This window comes from Protomyctophum parallelum, assembly GCF_964188405.1.
Source record: "Protomyctophum parallelum genome assembly, chromosome: 7".
Taxonomy (NCBI): domain Eukaryota; kingdom Metazoa; phylum Chordata; class Actinopteri; order Myctophiformes; family Myctophidae; genus Protomyctophum; species Protomyctophum parallelum.
The window spans coordinates 16,850,770-16,865,379 of record NC_139705.1 but is presented as its reverse complement, the minus strand read 5'-3'; the positions used below and the strand labels follow the sequence as shown (position 1 = coordinate 16,865,379).

Genomic DNA, 14,610 nt, shown 5'->3' with positions numbered 1-14,610 from the left:
TGACGACAACGGAAATCTTAAAACATTAATAACTCGCAATCTAAATCATGGACCCACACTGCCTGACAAAGCCAAAGTGCAGTAATTACATTTTTGGACACGATGACGGCGACTTATTTGTGTAAAAAAAAAGTCAATTTAGCACAATTATAGTATGCACATACTGTACAGTTATACAAGTGAGTGGCAAATCGAGTGGCAAAGTGAGTTTAACATCATTTAATGCAATCAGATAGGACTTTTCTGTTTGGATGTATGGGCTGTCCATGCCAGAAAGATGTTTTTTGCCACTCAGTAGGCATTCCCACATAACTTCCGGGTATGATGATGATGTCACATAGATACCCTCCATTAGTGTAATACAGCGGTTCCCAAACCTTTTTAGCTGACGCACCCCCCAACACTAAGTCTCGTTGTATTTGGTCGAAAATTATAATTTTTTAAAAATAATTATGGCAAATAATCACAGAATGTCACTGCACTGAGACATGCAGCCGCATGCTGTGTACTCCCACAGCTGCTCTATACATCTCGTTACAACGTTTCTCCTTACGGTGTTTACATGATTTTGCCGTTTGTGTTAAATAACACCATGAAACCTCCATTACCCACCCTTTTCATGTCATGCACCCCCTAGAGGGCGTTTGCTTTGCGTACCACAAGGGGTGCAGACACCACAGTTTGGGAACCCCTGGTGTAATATCACTTAAATGCCGATGTATCATTTGGGGCGGCGGTGGCTCAGGGGTAGAGTGGTCGGATGGTAACCGCATGGTTGCCAGTTCAAATCCGGGCTCCACATGAATGTGTGTTTGAATGGGTGAATGTAATGGACAATCTATAAAACGCCTTGGATAAAGGCGCTATATTATTTCACCATTTACCATTTTTCAGTTACATTTCTATTCATATAAGTTACTGCACTGAGGCTTTGTAGGGCAGAACAGATGTACGGACATTGTGATTCAGGACATTAGATGGGGAGCAGAGACTTTGGTTGTGGCATATGACGATACAGAGGCCACGATACAATATGTATCGCGATACGTGTTGATTTTTAATAATGACGCCATGATGCCATTATCGGTTAGAATACGAAACGATTATTGCCGTATCTATTATTGAACCCAACCCTATCATACACCCATCACAAAACAGCACGACGCGCAGCCTAGCTTCTCATTGTCACACACAAGTACATTTGCTGAGGTGAGGTCTGGCAAATTGTCTTCACGTTGCTTTCTCCACGTGCGTGCGTGCGTGCGTGTCTGAGCATGGTAACCATACCTTGGGGTATCCGCGTACGGAGCAGAGCAGCTTGGCGTTGTACCCCACGGTGGTGGCGCGGTCGTTGAGCGGGGTGGTGAACTTGGGGGCCTCGGTGTAGTCACGCTCCTTGTACTCAGGGGGGTTGTAGACTATGGCTGTGTGTCACAAGAACAAACAACGTCTGGTTCAGTGGTGTAAACTGTAAAGCAGTGCTTTTCAACCTTTTTCATATCAAGGCCCTTTATTTATTTGGCATTTGAGCCACGGACCACCATTTGATGAGATTTAGACTTGCTGACCGTCGTTGGATAGGAGTTTGTCCACAATTCCATTCTCTAATTATGTAGACTTCTTGTAAAGTAAGTAATGCAGACCACGTTTAACAATGATACTCTTGAGAGCGTAAAATAAAACTTGGTTTCAAGAGTTAAAGATCTTTAAAGGTCCAATTGGTTATAAACTCTCCATCATTTAGCTGGGGACCACCTGGAACCCCCTCAAGGACCACTGGTGGGCCACGGACCACTGGTTGAAAACCACTGGTGTAAAGTCACTAAGTACATTTCTCAAGTACTGTACTAATGTAGAATGTTGAGGTACTTTTAGTATTTCCATATACTACAATACCAATAATACTTTATCTGTAGATTTCAAAACAAACAAATTAACCACAGAAAATAGCCGATCCACAAGCTCACAACTACCTAACTAAAATGTAAAATGGTAAATGTTGCATTTATATAGTGCCTTTATCCAAGGTGCTTTACATAGATTGTGCATTACATTCACCCATTCACACACACATTCATACACCGATGGCGACGGAAACCACTCAAGGCACCAACCAGAACATCAGAAGCAATTAGGGGTTCAGTGTCTTGCTCAAGGAAACCAGTCGAAACTAACTCTGGGGAAGCCCGGGTTCTAACTGGCAACCTTGCGGTTACCATCCGCCCACTCTACCCCTGAGCGTAACTACTATATAAAGATGTGCATGCACACAGATTGCACACAGACATGTCTCTCAGTTGACATTTTCTGTCAAAGTGATATTCACACTACGACTGTAGTGTCCAACACGTGGATTAAAAGCGGATGCAGCGTAAAAAATACAAAATTAAAATACCTGTCTTTGTGATGTTGGCCAAATCCTTGGTGATAGCACACGACTCGCTCCTGCCCACCTTGTTGTCTGAGAACACCCTGAAGCTGTAGGAGTTCCCCATGACCAGGTCAGAGACGGTGGCACTGAGTCTGTGGTAGTGGTCCAGCACTGTGAACCAGTCCTGAGGACAGACAGACAGGGGGCCTTTTTGAGTGGTGCAACCACTCCAAGGAACAGCAATGTCCGTGTTCACCTATGTGTCTGCCTATGTGACGTTAATGAGCACCAGTATGACTATTAGTACTATTAGTGTTGTGCAAGAAACAGAGAGAGATAGTGCTGTACTGTTGCCTGCTAATGAGAGAGAGGGGGGGGGGGAGTTGCACCACTCAGTTCACACAGGTGTGATTTTCTTTTTGTAACCGCGATCATTAGTGCTTTAGTTATGGCCTGTGAATAAAGCTTGTTTTGGAGAAGAAAATAAATGTAATCTGTGAAAATAATCTGAGATAAATTCATTTTAGTAAATGTGTTTACATTGAGGCGGACCGAGGTTGTACTTTTCACTTCCTTTTCATATCTTTTTTTTTTTAAGATATTTTTTTGCGGCTTATGCCTTTATTGATTTTTTAAGGGATAGAAAGTAGGCTGACAGGAAACGGGAGAGAGATGGGGGGATGACATGCGGTAAGGGCCGTGTCGGGTCCGGGAGTCGAACCCGCGGCACACCGCGACTGGATCACCAGTCCGGTGCCCAGACCGTTACGCTACGGCCTGGGCCTCCTTTTCATATCTTGTCCATGGCAGTTAACCGTTGGATTTCAAATAAGAGAGCCCAAATAAGAGAGTCCTAGTGCAGTCGACAATTTCAGAGAGCGACAGCCCGAAGTCCTCACAGACTTCACGCGAACACGCATTTTAAGTCTGTGAGGACTGGAATTGGACCTATGAGTCTAATTGTCCCCCCTGAGCATGACATTTAACCCCTAACTGCTCCCCCGGGGTGCTGTTAATAGAGCTCCCTGCTCCTAATAGTTAGGATGGGTAAATAATACAGTACAGAAGACAAATTCCACGTATGTGCAAACACAGTGGCCAAAAATACATATATAAGGAGTTGGTATAAGGTTCTATTAGTTTTGTAGCAGAAGAAGACCACATACAATATAATTTCCTGTTGGACTGATGATTATCAGTTATATTATTTAACCATCAAAAGCGGGAAAGCATCCGTGCTATTTTAGATTTGAGCTAAAAAGCATAATTTTAAAATAGCAGATATCATCACTTCATACCTGAGCTATTTTTGAAAAATAGCCTCCAGAAGCAAAAAAAGATTTGCTTCTGGAGGTCGCTAGAAGAAGGTTAAAGAACAATTGCGGGCAAAAACACACGGTAAATACTGTAGTGAAGATGCGGATGAGGAAGGTGAGAGCAGTAACAAGTCCATAAAACATGTGTGGTTTCAGCAGTGACTGCTGGCAGAGTGCCGCTGGTGGTGTCATGTATGCGACAGCCAGACAGCAGCCTATCAGGTGTCATGTATGTCAAATGTTTAGCTCGCTGGCCCCCGCTAGCATTCAGTTCCCACACTGTGAAATCTGGAGTGTTGATTTCCCTCTGACAGTGTTAATGTAAACAAATGAAACTGGCTACATTTGTATACTCTCTGGGTTAGAATTGAATACATTGAACATTTTACATTTTACGATTTTACTGTGCACCCACGTAGCAATTTACAATGAAGCATTTTAGCAGACGCTCTTAAAGCGCCGATTCATATTCCTATTTTAGAGCCGAATAAAAGTCGGTTCGGCGCTGTAGAGCCTACAATTTGACGTCATTTGAGGTTCGGGGGGGGTGGGTACCGTCCTAAAGTCGGCTCTTCGGTGCTACTGAAAATCTCTGACGAGCCGAAATCATTTCGGCACTACAGCGCCGAAACAGCGGTAAAATAGCAGTATGAATCGGCCCTTACAGTAAGCAAGGAAAACAAGAGGTAAGTATCTATAGTATGTTGTGTGTGTGTCTCACCCCGGTTTTCTTGTCAGCCTTCTGGACAGTGTACCCAGTGATTTCTGTGTTGCCGGTGTCCGTGGGAGCGGTCCACTCCAGGGCAGCGTTGAAGCCCCAGGAGTCCACCAGTTTGATACTGGCTGGAGGCCCCGGTAGCTCTGCATGGGGAATCACAGTACAACCATTACAATTAATGAATGACTAACCTGTCCTGCACGGATGACACATGTAGCAGAGTAACTCAGCCTGAAAGAAAGAAAGAAAGAAAGAAAGAAAGAAAGAAAGAAAGAAAGAAAGAAAGAAAGAAAGAAAGAAAGAAAGAAGCCCTAAATCCTAATATCTCCCATTGCCAAGAGTGTGGGAGTGTGTGCGTGTGTCTGTCACGTACCAACAACCTGGATAATAATCTTGGCCTTGTCCTCCAGGCTGTCCACCTTGACAGACATCTCGTAGACACCAGAGTCCTCTCTGGCAGTGTTGCGGATGAAGAATATGGTGTTCTTGTCGGTGTTCCTGATGTTGACCCGCTTTGTGTCCAGAGGCTGACCATCCTTGGTCCAGGTCACCACAGGCTTGGGCTTACCCTGTGGGGTCATGATTTCCATCTTAAGGCCTTTTCAGACAGGCAGCGACTGACGCGCCTAGTAATTCATTTTCTATGAGAGGCGTGCATTTATTTTGGACGTGCAGAGAAGTCGAGGGGCGATTAGGTAAGCTTATTTTCGCACACATGCTCATTTCGTGAACACGCCTGCGGGCGACAAGACCTGGATTGTGGTGAGCTTCTTTTTATTTTTTACGCTGAACCAGGCTGCGTCACTCGCTCCCCGTCTGAAAGGGCCTTTAGACTGATGGAACACCGATGGTGTGTGTGTGTGTGTGTGTGTGTGTGTGTGTGTGTGTGTGTGTGTGTGTGTGTGTGTGTGTGTGTGTGTGTGTGTGTGTGTGTGGACATGCACTCGTGTAAGAGAGAGAGATCTTACAAGGAAGGGGATGGTCAGGTTGATCTGCCCTCCGACCTGCTTCACATAGCGTGTTCTGAGGGCGCGGGGAAGGCGCACCTTTGGGCGGTCTGCAGATAAACAACAACATACTGTAAATGTCAATGCTTTCTTATTATATATGCTTTTAATACATTGTTTATTAAAATGACTTAAAAGTGTTCACATGAGCAAACAGTTTTGCCTGCTGACATTCAAGATTTTACTTTATTGTTACATCTGGAATAGAGGTACATAAGAGTACAACTTATTTTGGTTTGGCTTCCTTCAAGATTTAAAGAAAAGAAAGAGTGCAAAAAAGAGCAAAGAGAAAATAGAGCATCATTAAATGTGCATATACATGGTATATTGTATATACACCAATAGCATTTTCCCCCCAGTAGCTGACACCTAACTTTGTGTAAACAACTTCCTCAATTTTCTCTAGGGAGCAAGTGGAGGCCAGGATGAATATTATGCTTCAAGACGTACTCATGTTTTCAGGGTGAGGTTGGTTAACACATGCTAAGAATGACAGGTCAACAGGGTCCCAAATATAGGAACTACTCATAGACCAGCCACGCTAGAACATGTGTGAAGGAACTAAAAATAGCCACCTGTCTCGGCCAAACCCAAGGGCTCTGGCTGCCACACTGCAGCCATCCAAGCTAAAGAAAGAATCATTCATTTGTCATGGAAAGGAAGTGGCCTTGAAGTCAGTGCATTGGAAGGCACGACATCTTTTTACCCCTTGTCATCATGAAGTTTGAAAAGTGAAGTTCTCGAAAAAAGAAAGAAAGAAAACTATTATACTTAGATGACAGGTGTCCCCTAGAGGTCTATACTGGGTGGGGTACCCTCCTTTTTTAGTATTGATGATTGGGCGTAGATTTAAAAGGAAACGAGCAGCAGTGAAACTGGCAGAGTTATGGGGGCGCAGGCGGTAGAACTGTCGCCTCACAGCTAGAAGGTCCTGGGTTTGATTCCCGCCAGGGACGCTGTGGTCGCTGGGGGCGTGTTCTCTCCTCTGCGTCATCAGTGCCCATACCCTAGGTGGGGTTGGCGAAAGGGCCTTATGCTACTGTGTAATGTCCGCATGTTCTCCCTTTGTCCCCGTACCCATGCAATAATTCTGGTCTCTATCCCTCTGGTCTGGGCGCCTGATGGAGGGGAAAGGAACTGGTTGGAATAACGTGTTCCTTCCACACGTTACGTCCTACCAGGGAAAACGCTCCTGTCAGGTGATAAGAAGTGGCCTGCTCACTCCTCATGCATTGAAAGAACCATGAGCTCAGTTTGGGGCTCTCCCCAAATAAAGAAATAAATGACTGACTGACTGACTGACTGACTGACTGACTGACTGACTGACTGACTGACTGACAGACACCCGGGAAAGGATTGACTGATGGTATATACAGTATTTGGGAGCAGAGCGGCAGAGGAGAGGAGAACCAGGGCATCCAAACACCTCTCCTAAAATAGCTCTGATGGTAAGGTCTTAGACGAGCACTGACATGCATTCACACCACATGTCACAAATCAAGATGCAGTTGGACAGCAGTGGCTCTAATGTCTTGCAACTGTCTTCTAGCTGCTTCTGTGATGTAGGCCTACTGTACAGTGATGTTACGGCAATATTAGCTTCTTACATCCTTTTGCTAACACGTCCTATGAAGTGCATTACAGTATAAACACTGTACACTTATACTGTAGCTATAAGTAAGTAGTGCTTCATAACAATAACCATAACAGACATTGAAGTATTTTATAATGATAAGGTTTCATAATGGCAGGACACACAAAATGTTTTGGCAATGAGCATTAAGTGTATTATAATTCTCATACTTAGTAGTACAATATCAAAATTGTACGGACGATATATCAATATTGCGATATGTTTGATATATATCGCTGCAATATATTGTATCGTCCTCCCAATATCGTGATATTGATAGTTAGTACTATAGTAGTATTAGACTAACCATTGTTGTGGAGAGACAAGTTGTGGACAAGTTGCAAAGTTGCAGTCAGTGTTTTACTGTTTGGACGAGGCAAGATTCATGTACTTATTGGCCAGTTTGTGACAGAAAAACATCTTGAAAGATTTTGGAATAAATACATAATTCCACATTTTAGCCTGTTATGGTTATTTATTTTTTCATTTTCAGTTACAGATATCGTGATATATCGTTGATGAAATCTCTTGAAATCTCAATATATTGAATATCGTAATATCGCAGATATCGTATCGTGAGGTACCCATATCGTCCCACCCCTAATGATAATGTATTATAATGATAATAACTTACAACTAAGAGAATTACAATACACCTGGCCAAAAGAAAATGTCTGTGAGTGACCAGTAATTCGTTTTTAATATTATTAATTAATTAATTAATATTATTTTGATATTTGACTTTCTAGGTCACTACCGAAGGCTTCATAATGTGTTATGGTTTCATTATGAGTAGTAGCCTACTTCAGTAGTAGTTCAGTATATGAGTGCTTATGAGTGTAATTAATAACTAACTATACATTATTATTAGCAGATTACAAAGCATAAGTATTGGAAACCATGCACTCTGAAAAGGGGCCCTCAATAACCAGGCTCCCCACTACCTCTCTGACCTCCTCCAACTCCACGTCACCTCCTGCTCCCTCAGGTCTGGTGATGCCAACCCCAAGACAAAGAAACAAACCTAGGGCGACAGGGCTTTCTCAGATGCCGCCCTCTCCCTTTGGAACTCACTGCCAGCTTTCATTATACCCTTGTCCTGTTCAAAACCTAGTTATTCTATTAATAAAGCAGTTTTTTTGTTAGTTTTTTCTTGAAAAGCGACTTTCAGTACCAAGAAAAGCGCTGTATAAATTGGATGTATTATTATTTTTAACGGTTCCCAAGCCATATGGCCCACAGGTCAGGAGACTATCTCTTGTGTTGCGTTGCAGCTTGAAGTACAAGTACATCCCCTGGACATGACGTTACCCCAATCCAACCCTTGATGCTGAGTGCAGCAGGGAGGCACTGGGTACCATTTTATAGTCTTTGGGGAGACTGAACCCCAACCACCCAATTTCAGCACGGACACTCTAACAACAGGCCACTGAACTTGTTTAATGCTTAATGAACTGCATTTATACATAGCTTTTCAAAGTACTCAAAGCACTTTACAATGGTTCATTCATTCATACATATTGTTTGTAAGGCCTTGTAAACATGGGCTTCATAGGAAGCTTTACCATTCGTTCCTTATAGAAAACAATGTCCTCAAGCATTGTTTAGATTCTCAAACTGCCCATATCAATTGTTTTGAATGCTAGCGGATTATAGGTGGTTGCTAGTGAAACTATATCACGGTCGGTGCATAACTTAGAGGCGGCCATCCAATCAGCTCATGGAATGGTTTGGTTTGGAACGGAGTCCCCATAGCTCCACATAAGCAGCAAATCTCTCAAGAGATCACAAAGGCTTACAGGATACAAAAAGGACCCCCCCCCCCACCCCCGCTATCACCTCCCCACAATAACACAACCTCCATTTCTCTCCCACCATTCACAATGCAGTCTTAAGGGTCCATTCATTGGCAGCATTTGCTCTACTCTCAACAGTTGCGAATGGCTAAATTAGCACTGAGTTCACGGTGTATACCTCTTTGTACTAACTTGTCATGCTCTGCTGCTCGTGGCGTACTATTAGCGCATGGATCGGATCAGCCTCCAGGAAGCATCAATCCCACAGAGGCTGGCTTCCTGATCCACAGCCTGAGACCTGAAACCCCCTGCTAATCAGCACACTTCCCAGCCATGTCCTGAACCATGTCCCTAGCTCCCTGCAGAGTCACAGCACTCCCACCAACGTGTCTCGTCTCCCCACGGAAACCACCTAGACTCCTAGAGCATACATGGGCAACTGGCGGCCCGGGGGCCACATGCGGCCCCCACCGTCACTTAATGCGGCCTGCAGGTTAATATCAGAATACTGAGATATTATTGATTTCAGCTGTTAAAATTCCAAACAATTCAGTCTATTATGAAGCTTAATGAGTAGTAGTAAAATGTTATTGTCTTTTTTTATGTACAATGTGTATTTAGTTCATAATGTTAACAACTATAATTAAATGCATTTGAAATTAAATACAAGGGATACTTTCCAGGATTCCAATTCAAAAATAAAATAAAAAAATAAAAATCTACAAGCTCAAAATGTGTCGCAGTGCGACACGTTTTGACACTATTTTTGCTACGACGGTAATTATGCAATGTGGAGTGAGAATGGAAATATAGTGGCTCTATCATCAAAGTTTCCCACCCCTGACCTAGACTCTGTCTCTGAGGAAAGGAGGAGGTCTTTGTGTAGGTATAGGCCAATGTAGACCCCGTTGAAGAGAGGAGTTATGACCGGTGTTGTCGGATTTCGTGAGAGAAATAATCAACCAGGTCTATGAAAGGTGGCCCAAAAGAAGTGAGAACACGTGAGCACTTTAAAGCTACATACCGGTACATTGGCTATTTGAAAATAGCCGATCTACAAGCTTGCATGTAGCTTGTAGCTTACATGTTGCATGCAACGTTTTAAAAACACAAATCTGGTTTGGGGGTCCCTGGCCCACTCTTTTAATTTGGGGGTCCTCAACATGAAAATGTTTGAGAACCACTGTTTTAAAACAACATTACAAAGCAAGCCCAAATAAGCAACTACACACTAGAACTACACACTAGAAACAAGCCCAAAAGACCGCAAACTTGCAACTACCAACACAAAAAAATACAAGATACTTATATGGCAACGGTGGTTACGACACACACGCTCGCACGCACGCACGCACACCAAGTCACCTACAGTAGAACCCATATTAGGCTCATAGGTCATGCTCTGAGCTAATCAGTGGTTCGCCTCATTAGATGCAGCATGTTTCTGGGGTATCATTTTCTCCCAGCAGGAAATAACACACCCACAACAAACACAGTTGACCTTCAGACGTTTGTATACTGCTATAGGACAGTTTACATCAGGGCTGCGTCACTGGCTCAGTGGCCTTGCTTGAGGTTAGAGTGTCTGCCCCGAGATTTGGAGATCGGGGTTCAATCGACAGCCGGGTCATCCCATCTAAAAATGGGACCCAATGCCTCGCTGCTTGGATTTGGGGTAACGTCATTACATGTCCAAGGGGTGTACGTGTACATCATGGCCAGGGGGGTGTACTTGTACATCAAGCTGCCTCACGCTACAGAAACAGGAGATAGGGCTCCTGCCCCTATGGGCCTCATGGCTCGGCATGACTTACTTAACTAACTGCGTCACACACCAGTCTCTCAACATTGTCACTGTGGGCTGGAAACCTGCCTATGTCTATTAGCTCTTGCTAATACTTTTTATTGGTTCAATATAAAACTCGCAGACAGACACACACACTTAATCACTTAAATTTGATTTGGGGTTTTTTTGGCAGTGAAAAGGTTCACGGCTATTTCGGCTACTTTTGCATGACACAGTAGTATGACAAAGTAAGGTATTGATATTGATTTAAATATGGAGTTGTCTGCACGACAGTGACGATTATGTTCCATAATTGTACCATAACTCAATATTATTGCTATAGAAATTATTATATTCCTGTTTTGAAGTTGATAAAAGATGAGAGATGAGAGAAGATAGAATGTTAACAAAATAAGTATAATGTTTTACTTTTCATCAAGTACTTACTTAGTATTTATTTTGTCTCTCATTTGTAAGAGAATTCCTTGAACTATGAACGTCAAGCCAATGAACAGATTGTGACTCCAAACTGTTCTAAGTGGAATGGAATCACATTCATTATTACACACATCATCAAATCAATGGCGTAATAACTACGTAAATTGCTATACCCTTGGGTTTGACGGTAAAGTTCAGCTTTAGAGCTCAGTAATCATATCTCTTCACACTGTTGTACATGTCTATTCTGAGGTTACACTGAGCCTCTCAACATGAACCAACAACAGAGGAACAGTCCTTCTCAACCAATTACAGTAGAGTGACAGTTTATACAGTAGGTGTGCATTACAAGGACGTAATGAGCTCCAAGTAGCCTCTTATTACGAATTCCAAAAGAACGACCACAGTTTCTAATCACAACATGGCATCAGAGTCATGGCCAGAAGGGACAGAGGTGCAAACTAACCGATCTACAACATCACAACGTGTCTTTCTTGGCGGTCTACCATTTTTACCCCCAGAATAGGGGTGCTAATGTAGGGTTCATGTGGTTAAAAAAGCTTCCTCTTACATTCCAGTATTTAGTTTCAGAGGTGTACGGCATACAGTGTATTTGTACAGTGCCACTTGCCAGTCCGCTTTAAGAGTCACATGGTCATAAAATATGACTGTGTCATCGGGGTCGTACTAACAAGGCTACTGTACTGTCAGTTTACAGAGTGCACTGCAGCTGACAGGTGTCACTCTCATTGGCTAAATGTTTTCCTTCACCTGCCTGACACTGGCGTTAAATCAAACTGCCCCAGTGAAAACGGAGAATCGGACACCTGTGTGGCTGCCATATATATTTCAGCCTGTGGGTGGTCACAGCGGTGCAAACCAATACTGATTTATGCTAAGCTGTATGATGCCAGACGTCTACAAGCTGTATGATGCCAGACGTCTACAAGCTCGTAGATCTGCTATTTTATGTGTACGAGGGATAATATACTGTGTACATGATCATCTCTGTCGGATTGGAAACCTCATATGTCCAAAACTGTTACTTTTCAGGAATCTAATTGAAAAGCAGCAAAAGTAGCAGATGTACAAGATCAAAGCGTTTCGAGCTTGTGGATCTGCTACTACTATTCATGCTTCTGTGTGACGCTGCAGTATGATCAAGTAGGGCGTTAATATACAAGAAAAACAAATCAAACAAACAAAAAACACAAAAATGAATTGAATATGGCGATAAGAGGTTTCTGCCCGACAACAGTGACATCATGCATACTGAGGAACACTGGCTTTGCCCTGAGATCCTATTTGTGGGTAGAGAGACTAGAGGCTGCCTGAGGAATGGGAAGGTCAGCGGTTCGCCCCAACCCTAGCCTGTGTCAGAAAGTGTCCTACAGCGAGACACTTAACCCCTGACCGCTCCCCTCCGAGCGCTCATCGTGATATGAGCATCCATCAAGCTGGGTGAAGCTGAAACTGTCTCTAGGGCTGTCACGATTACACATTAAGTTGACGATTAATTGTCTTATACAAATAACTGTTAACGATTCAATTGTGTTTTTGGCGTTGAATTCATTCATGAAGGCTATGAATGAATAGAAATTACAATTCTGTTTCATTTTTAGGCTTTGTAATAAAAAAGCGCATGGGGCAGATATGACAAATAACTGAAATATACAAATAAATGATCGTCATTTTTCTAAATGTGATACGTAAAAATATGGGAAATAGCTGATCTACAAGCATACGTGGGTAGTAGGGGTATGATATTATTATTCCACTCATATACAGTATATGCCACAGCGTTCTCTAACAGGGGCACACTCAAAAGATGCAGCAGCACCTACTGTATGCAGCTCACAAACTCAGGTCACTCCGCTTGGCTCGGGGCGTTGCCAAATCTACCTTCTGTAGGTGTGCGCTCGCTGCTCTGCTCAGTGAACGGTGTAATTTAAAGCTAATGAAAGGTCTTGTCAGCACCGTCCGGGAGAGTTATGTGCGTACAGCTGCGGAGTGCATTAGTCGATCATTAGTCAGTCTACTACTTATACCTAACGGTTTGCAATGTGAGAACTCAAAGGATAGGTCATAAGTTACACAGACATCAAGCGGCCGACTTGATTGAGAGGCTGGAAACCGAAGAGAAAAATATTATGGGACATTTATGTTCCGTAGGGGAACATAAATGTCCCATAATATTTTAAAGGTATTTAAATGTTTTCATTCAGGGGGAAAGAAAACAGAATTTCATCCCTTTCCTTACTGTATGCATGATTTTATACACCACTGAATGTCTCTGAAATATACTCAGAGAGGGAAGGGGGATGATAGAGAAATGCTCATAATTGGTATACTATCCCCCATTAGGTACTGGTAGACATGGGAATAAGACTGAATGAATTGTATCGTTCTATCAACAGTTATTCCCGCATTGAGAATACCCAGTGCCTACAGTACACATTACACAACAACATCCTCAGTGTTCAATCATTGCGTGCTGTCACTGTGCTTCGTGCTACTCACCAGCCACCTCGTGGATTGGCACTGCGGCGCCGAGGGCAGCGGGCTCGCTGCGACCCCCGGGGTTAACGGCCACCACTCGCACACACAGCAGGTCGCCCGTCGTCAGATTCCTGATGATCAGGTGATTAGCGGTGGTCAGCTGCTCGTTAGCTGCAACCCAATCAGAGGCTGTGTGTGGGGGGAGGAAACGTCAGTTAGCATTGGCACGGTGTGAGTGCTTCTGACGAGCTGTCAGGCTTTCTCCTTATGAAGGGTTTTGAGGTTTTGCCTATCACAGGTTTTTATAAGGTGATGTAAGTGATATTTCTTGGGTTAAAATAATAAGTATTAGATAAAGTGTTAAAGATAAATAGTTAAAGTGTACAGGGTTTGATGAGGTCAGATCAACATAATGGAATGTCAGAACAGGTCAGCTCCATATATGGAGATCTAAGGGTGGCAGGTCGCATTTACTATGATCCCTGCTTTACTATCATCCCTGACGATGTCACGCCACGTGATGTCACGAGACCCGGGCACCATATATGGGGGCTTTCCGCATGTATGGGGATTTTGAGTGATACACTGACTGACTTACTGACTGACGGGAAATGCATAGTTAACTGCGACCTTCGGTCGCAATAAATCCAAGCTTATAAGACAGATTTCTCTGGCACTAGCGCCACGCTATGGCTTGGAGGGCTGGGAGATAACATGTTAAATGGAGTAAGTGAAATTGGAAGTGGCGAAACAAGAAGACCATTGTTACTGAACAAACTCACAGCAATGATTACTACTGAAAACAGCATTTAAAAGATCATTTTCAGCGGATTGTTAATGAGGGCACTTTCAGTGGTTTATCAGCTGCTGACACACGTTTACAAACAACACGGGTTAGGAGGGCAGGGTAGAATTTGGCCGCCATCGACGGTGCAACCCCAGAAGACCTGATGTCATCAGAGCTTCTAAAAGTGGACGTCAGCGCAATGCAAGTGACAGACAGCCGCTGAAAGGCTGCCTGCCCAATACGGCCCGGATGCACCTAC

At 43.4% G+C, this 14,610-nt stretch overlaps 1 protein-coding gene across 5 annotated transcripts in view; it reads right to left on the bottom strand.

The window, feature by feature from the left end:
- Positions 1–14,610, bottom strand: part of mybpha (myosin binding protein Ha) — a 46,055-nt gene that overhangs the window by 16,144 nt on the left and 15,301 nt on the right. For all 5 annotated transcript variants that reach the window (XM_083769411.1, XM_083769409.1, XM_083769410.1 and 2 more), the window contains 6 exons: positions 13,586–13,753; positions 5,374–5,462; positions 4,779–4,974; positions 4,409–4,548; positions 2,396–2,555; positions 1,288–1,424 (listed from right to left, as the gene is read on the bottom strand). In XM_083769411.1, coding sequence (XP_083625537.1) covers positions 1,288–1,424; positions 2,396–2,555; positions 4,409–4,548; positions 4,779–4,974; positions 5,374–5,462; positions 13,586–13,753 — 890 coding nt within the window. The remainder of the gene's footprint in view (positions 1–1,287; positions 1,425–2,395; positions 2,556–4,408; positions 4,549–4,778; positions 4,975–5,373; positions 5,463–13,585; positions 13,754–14,610) is intronic.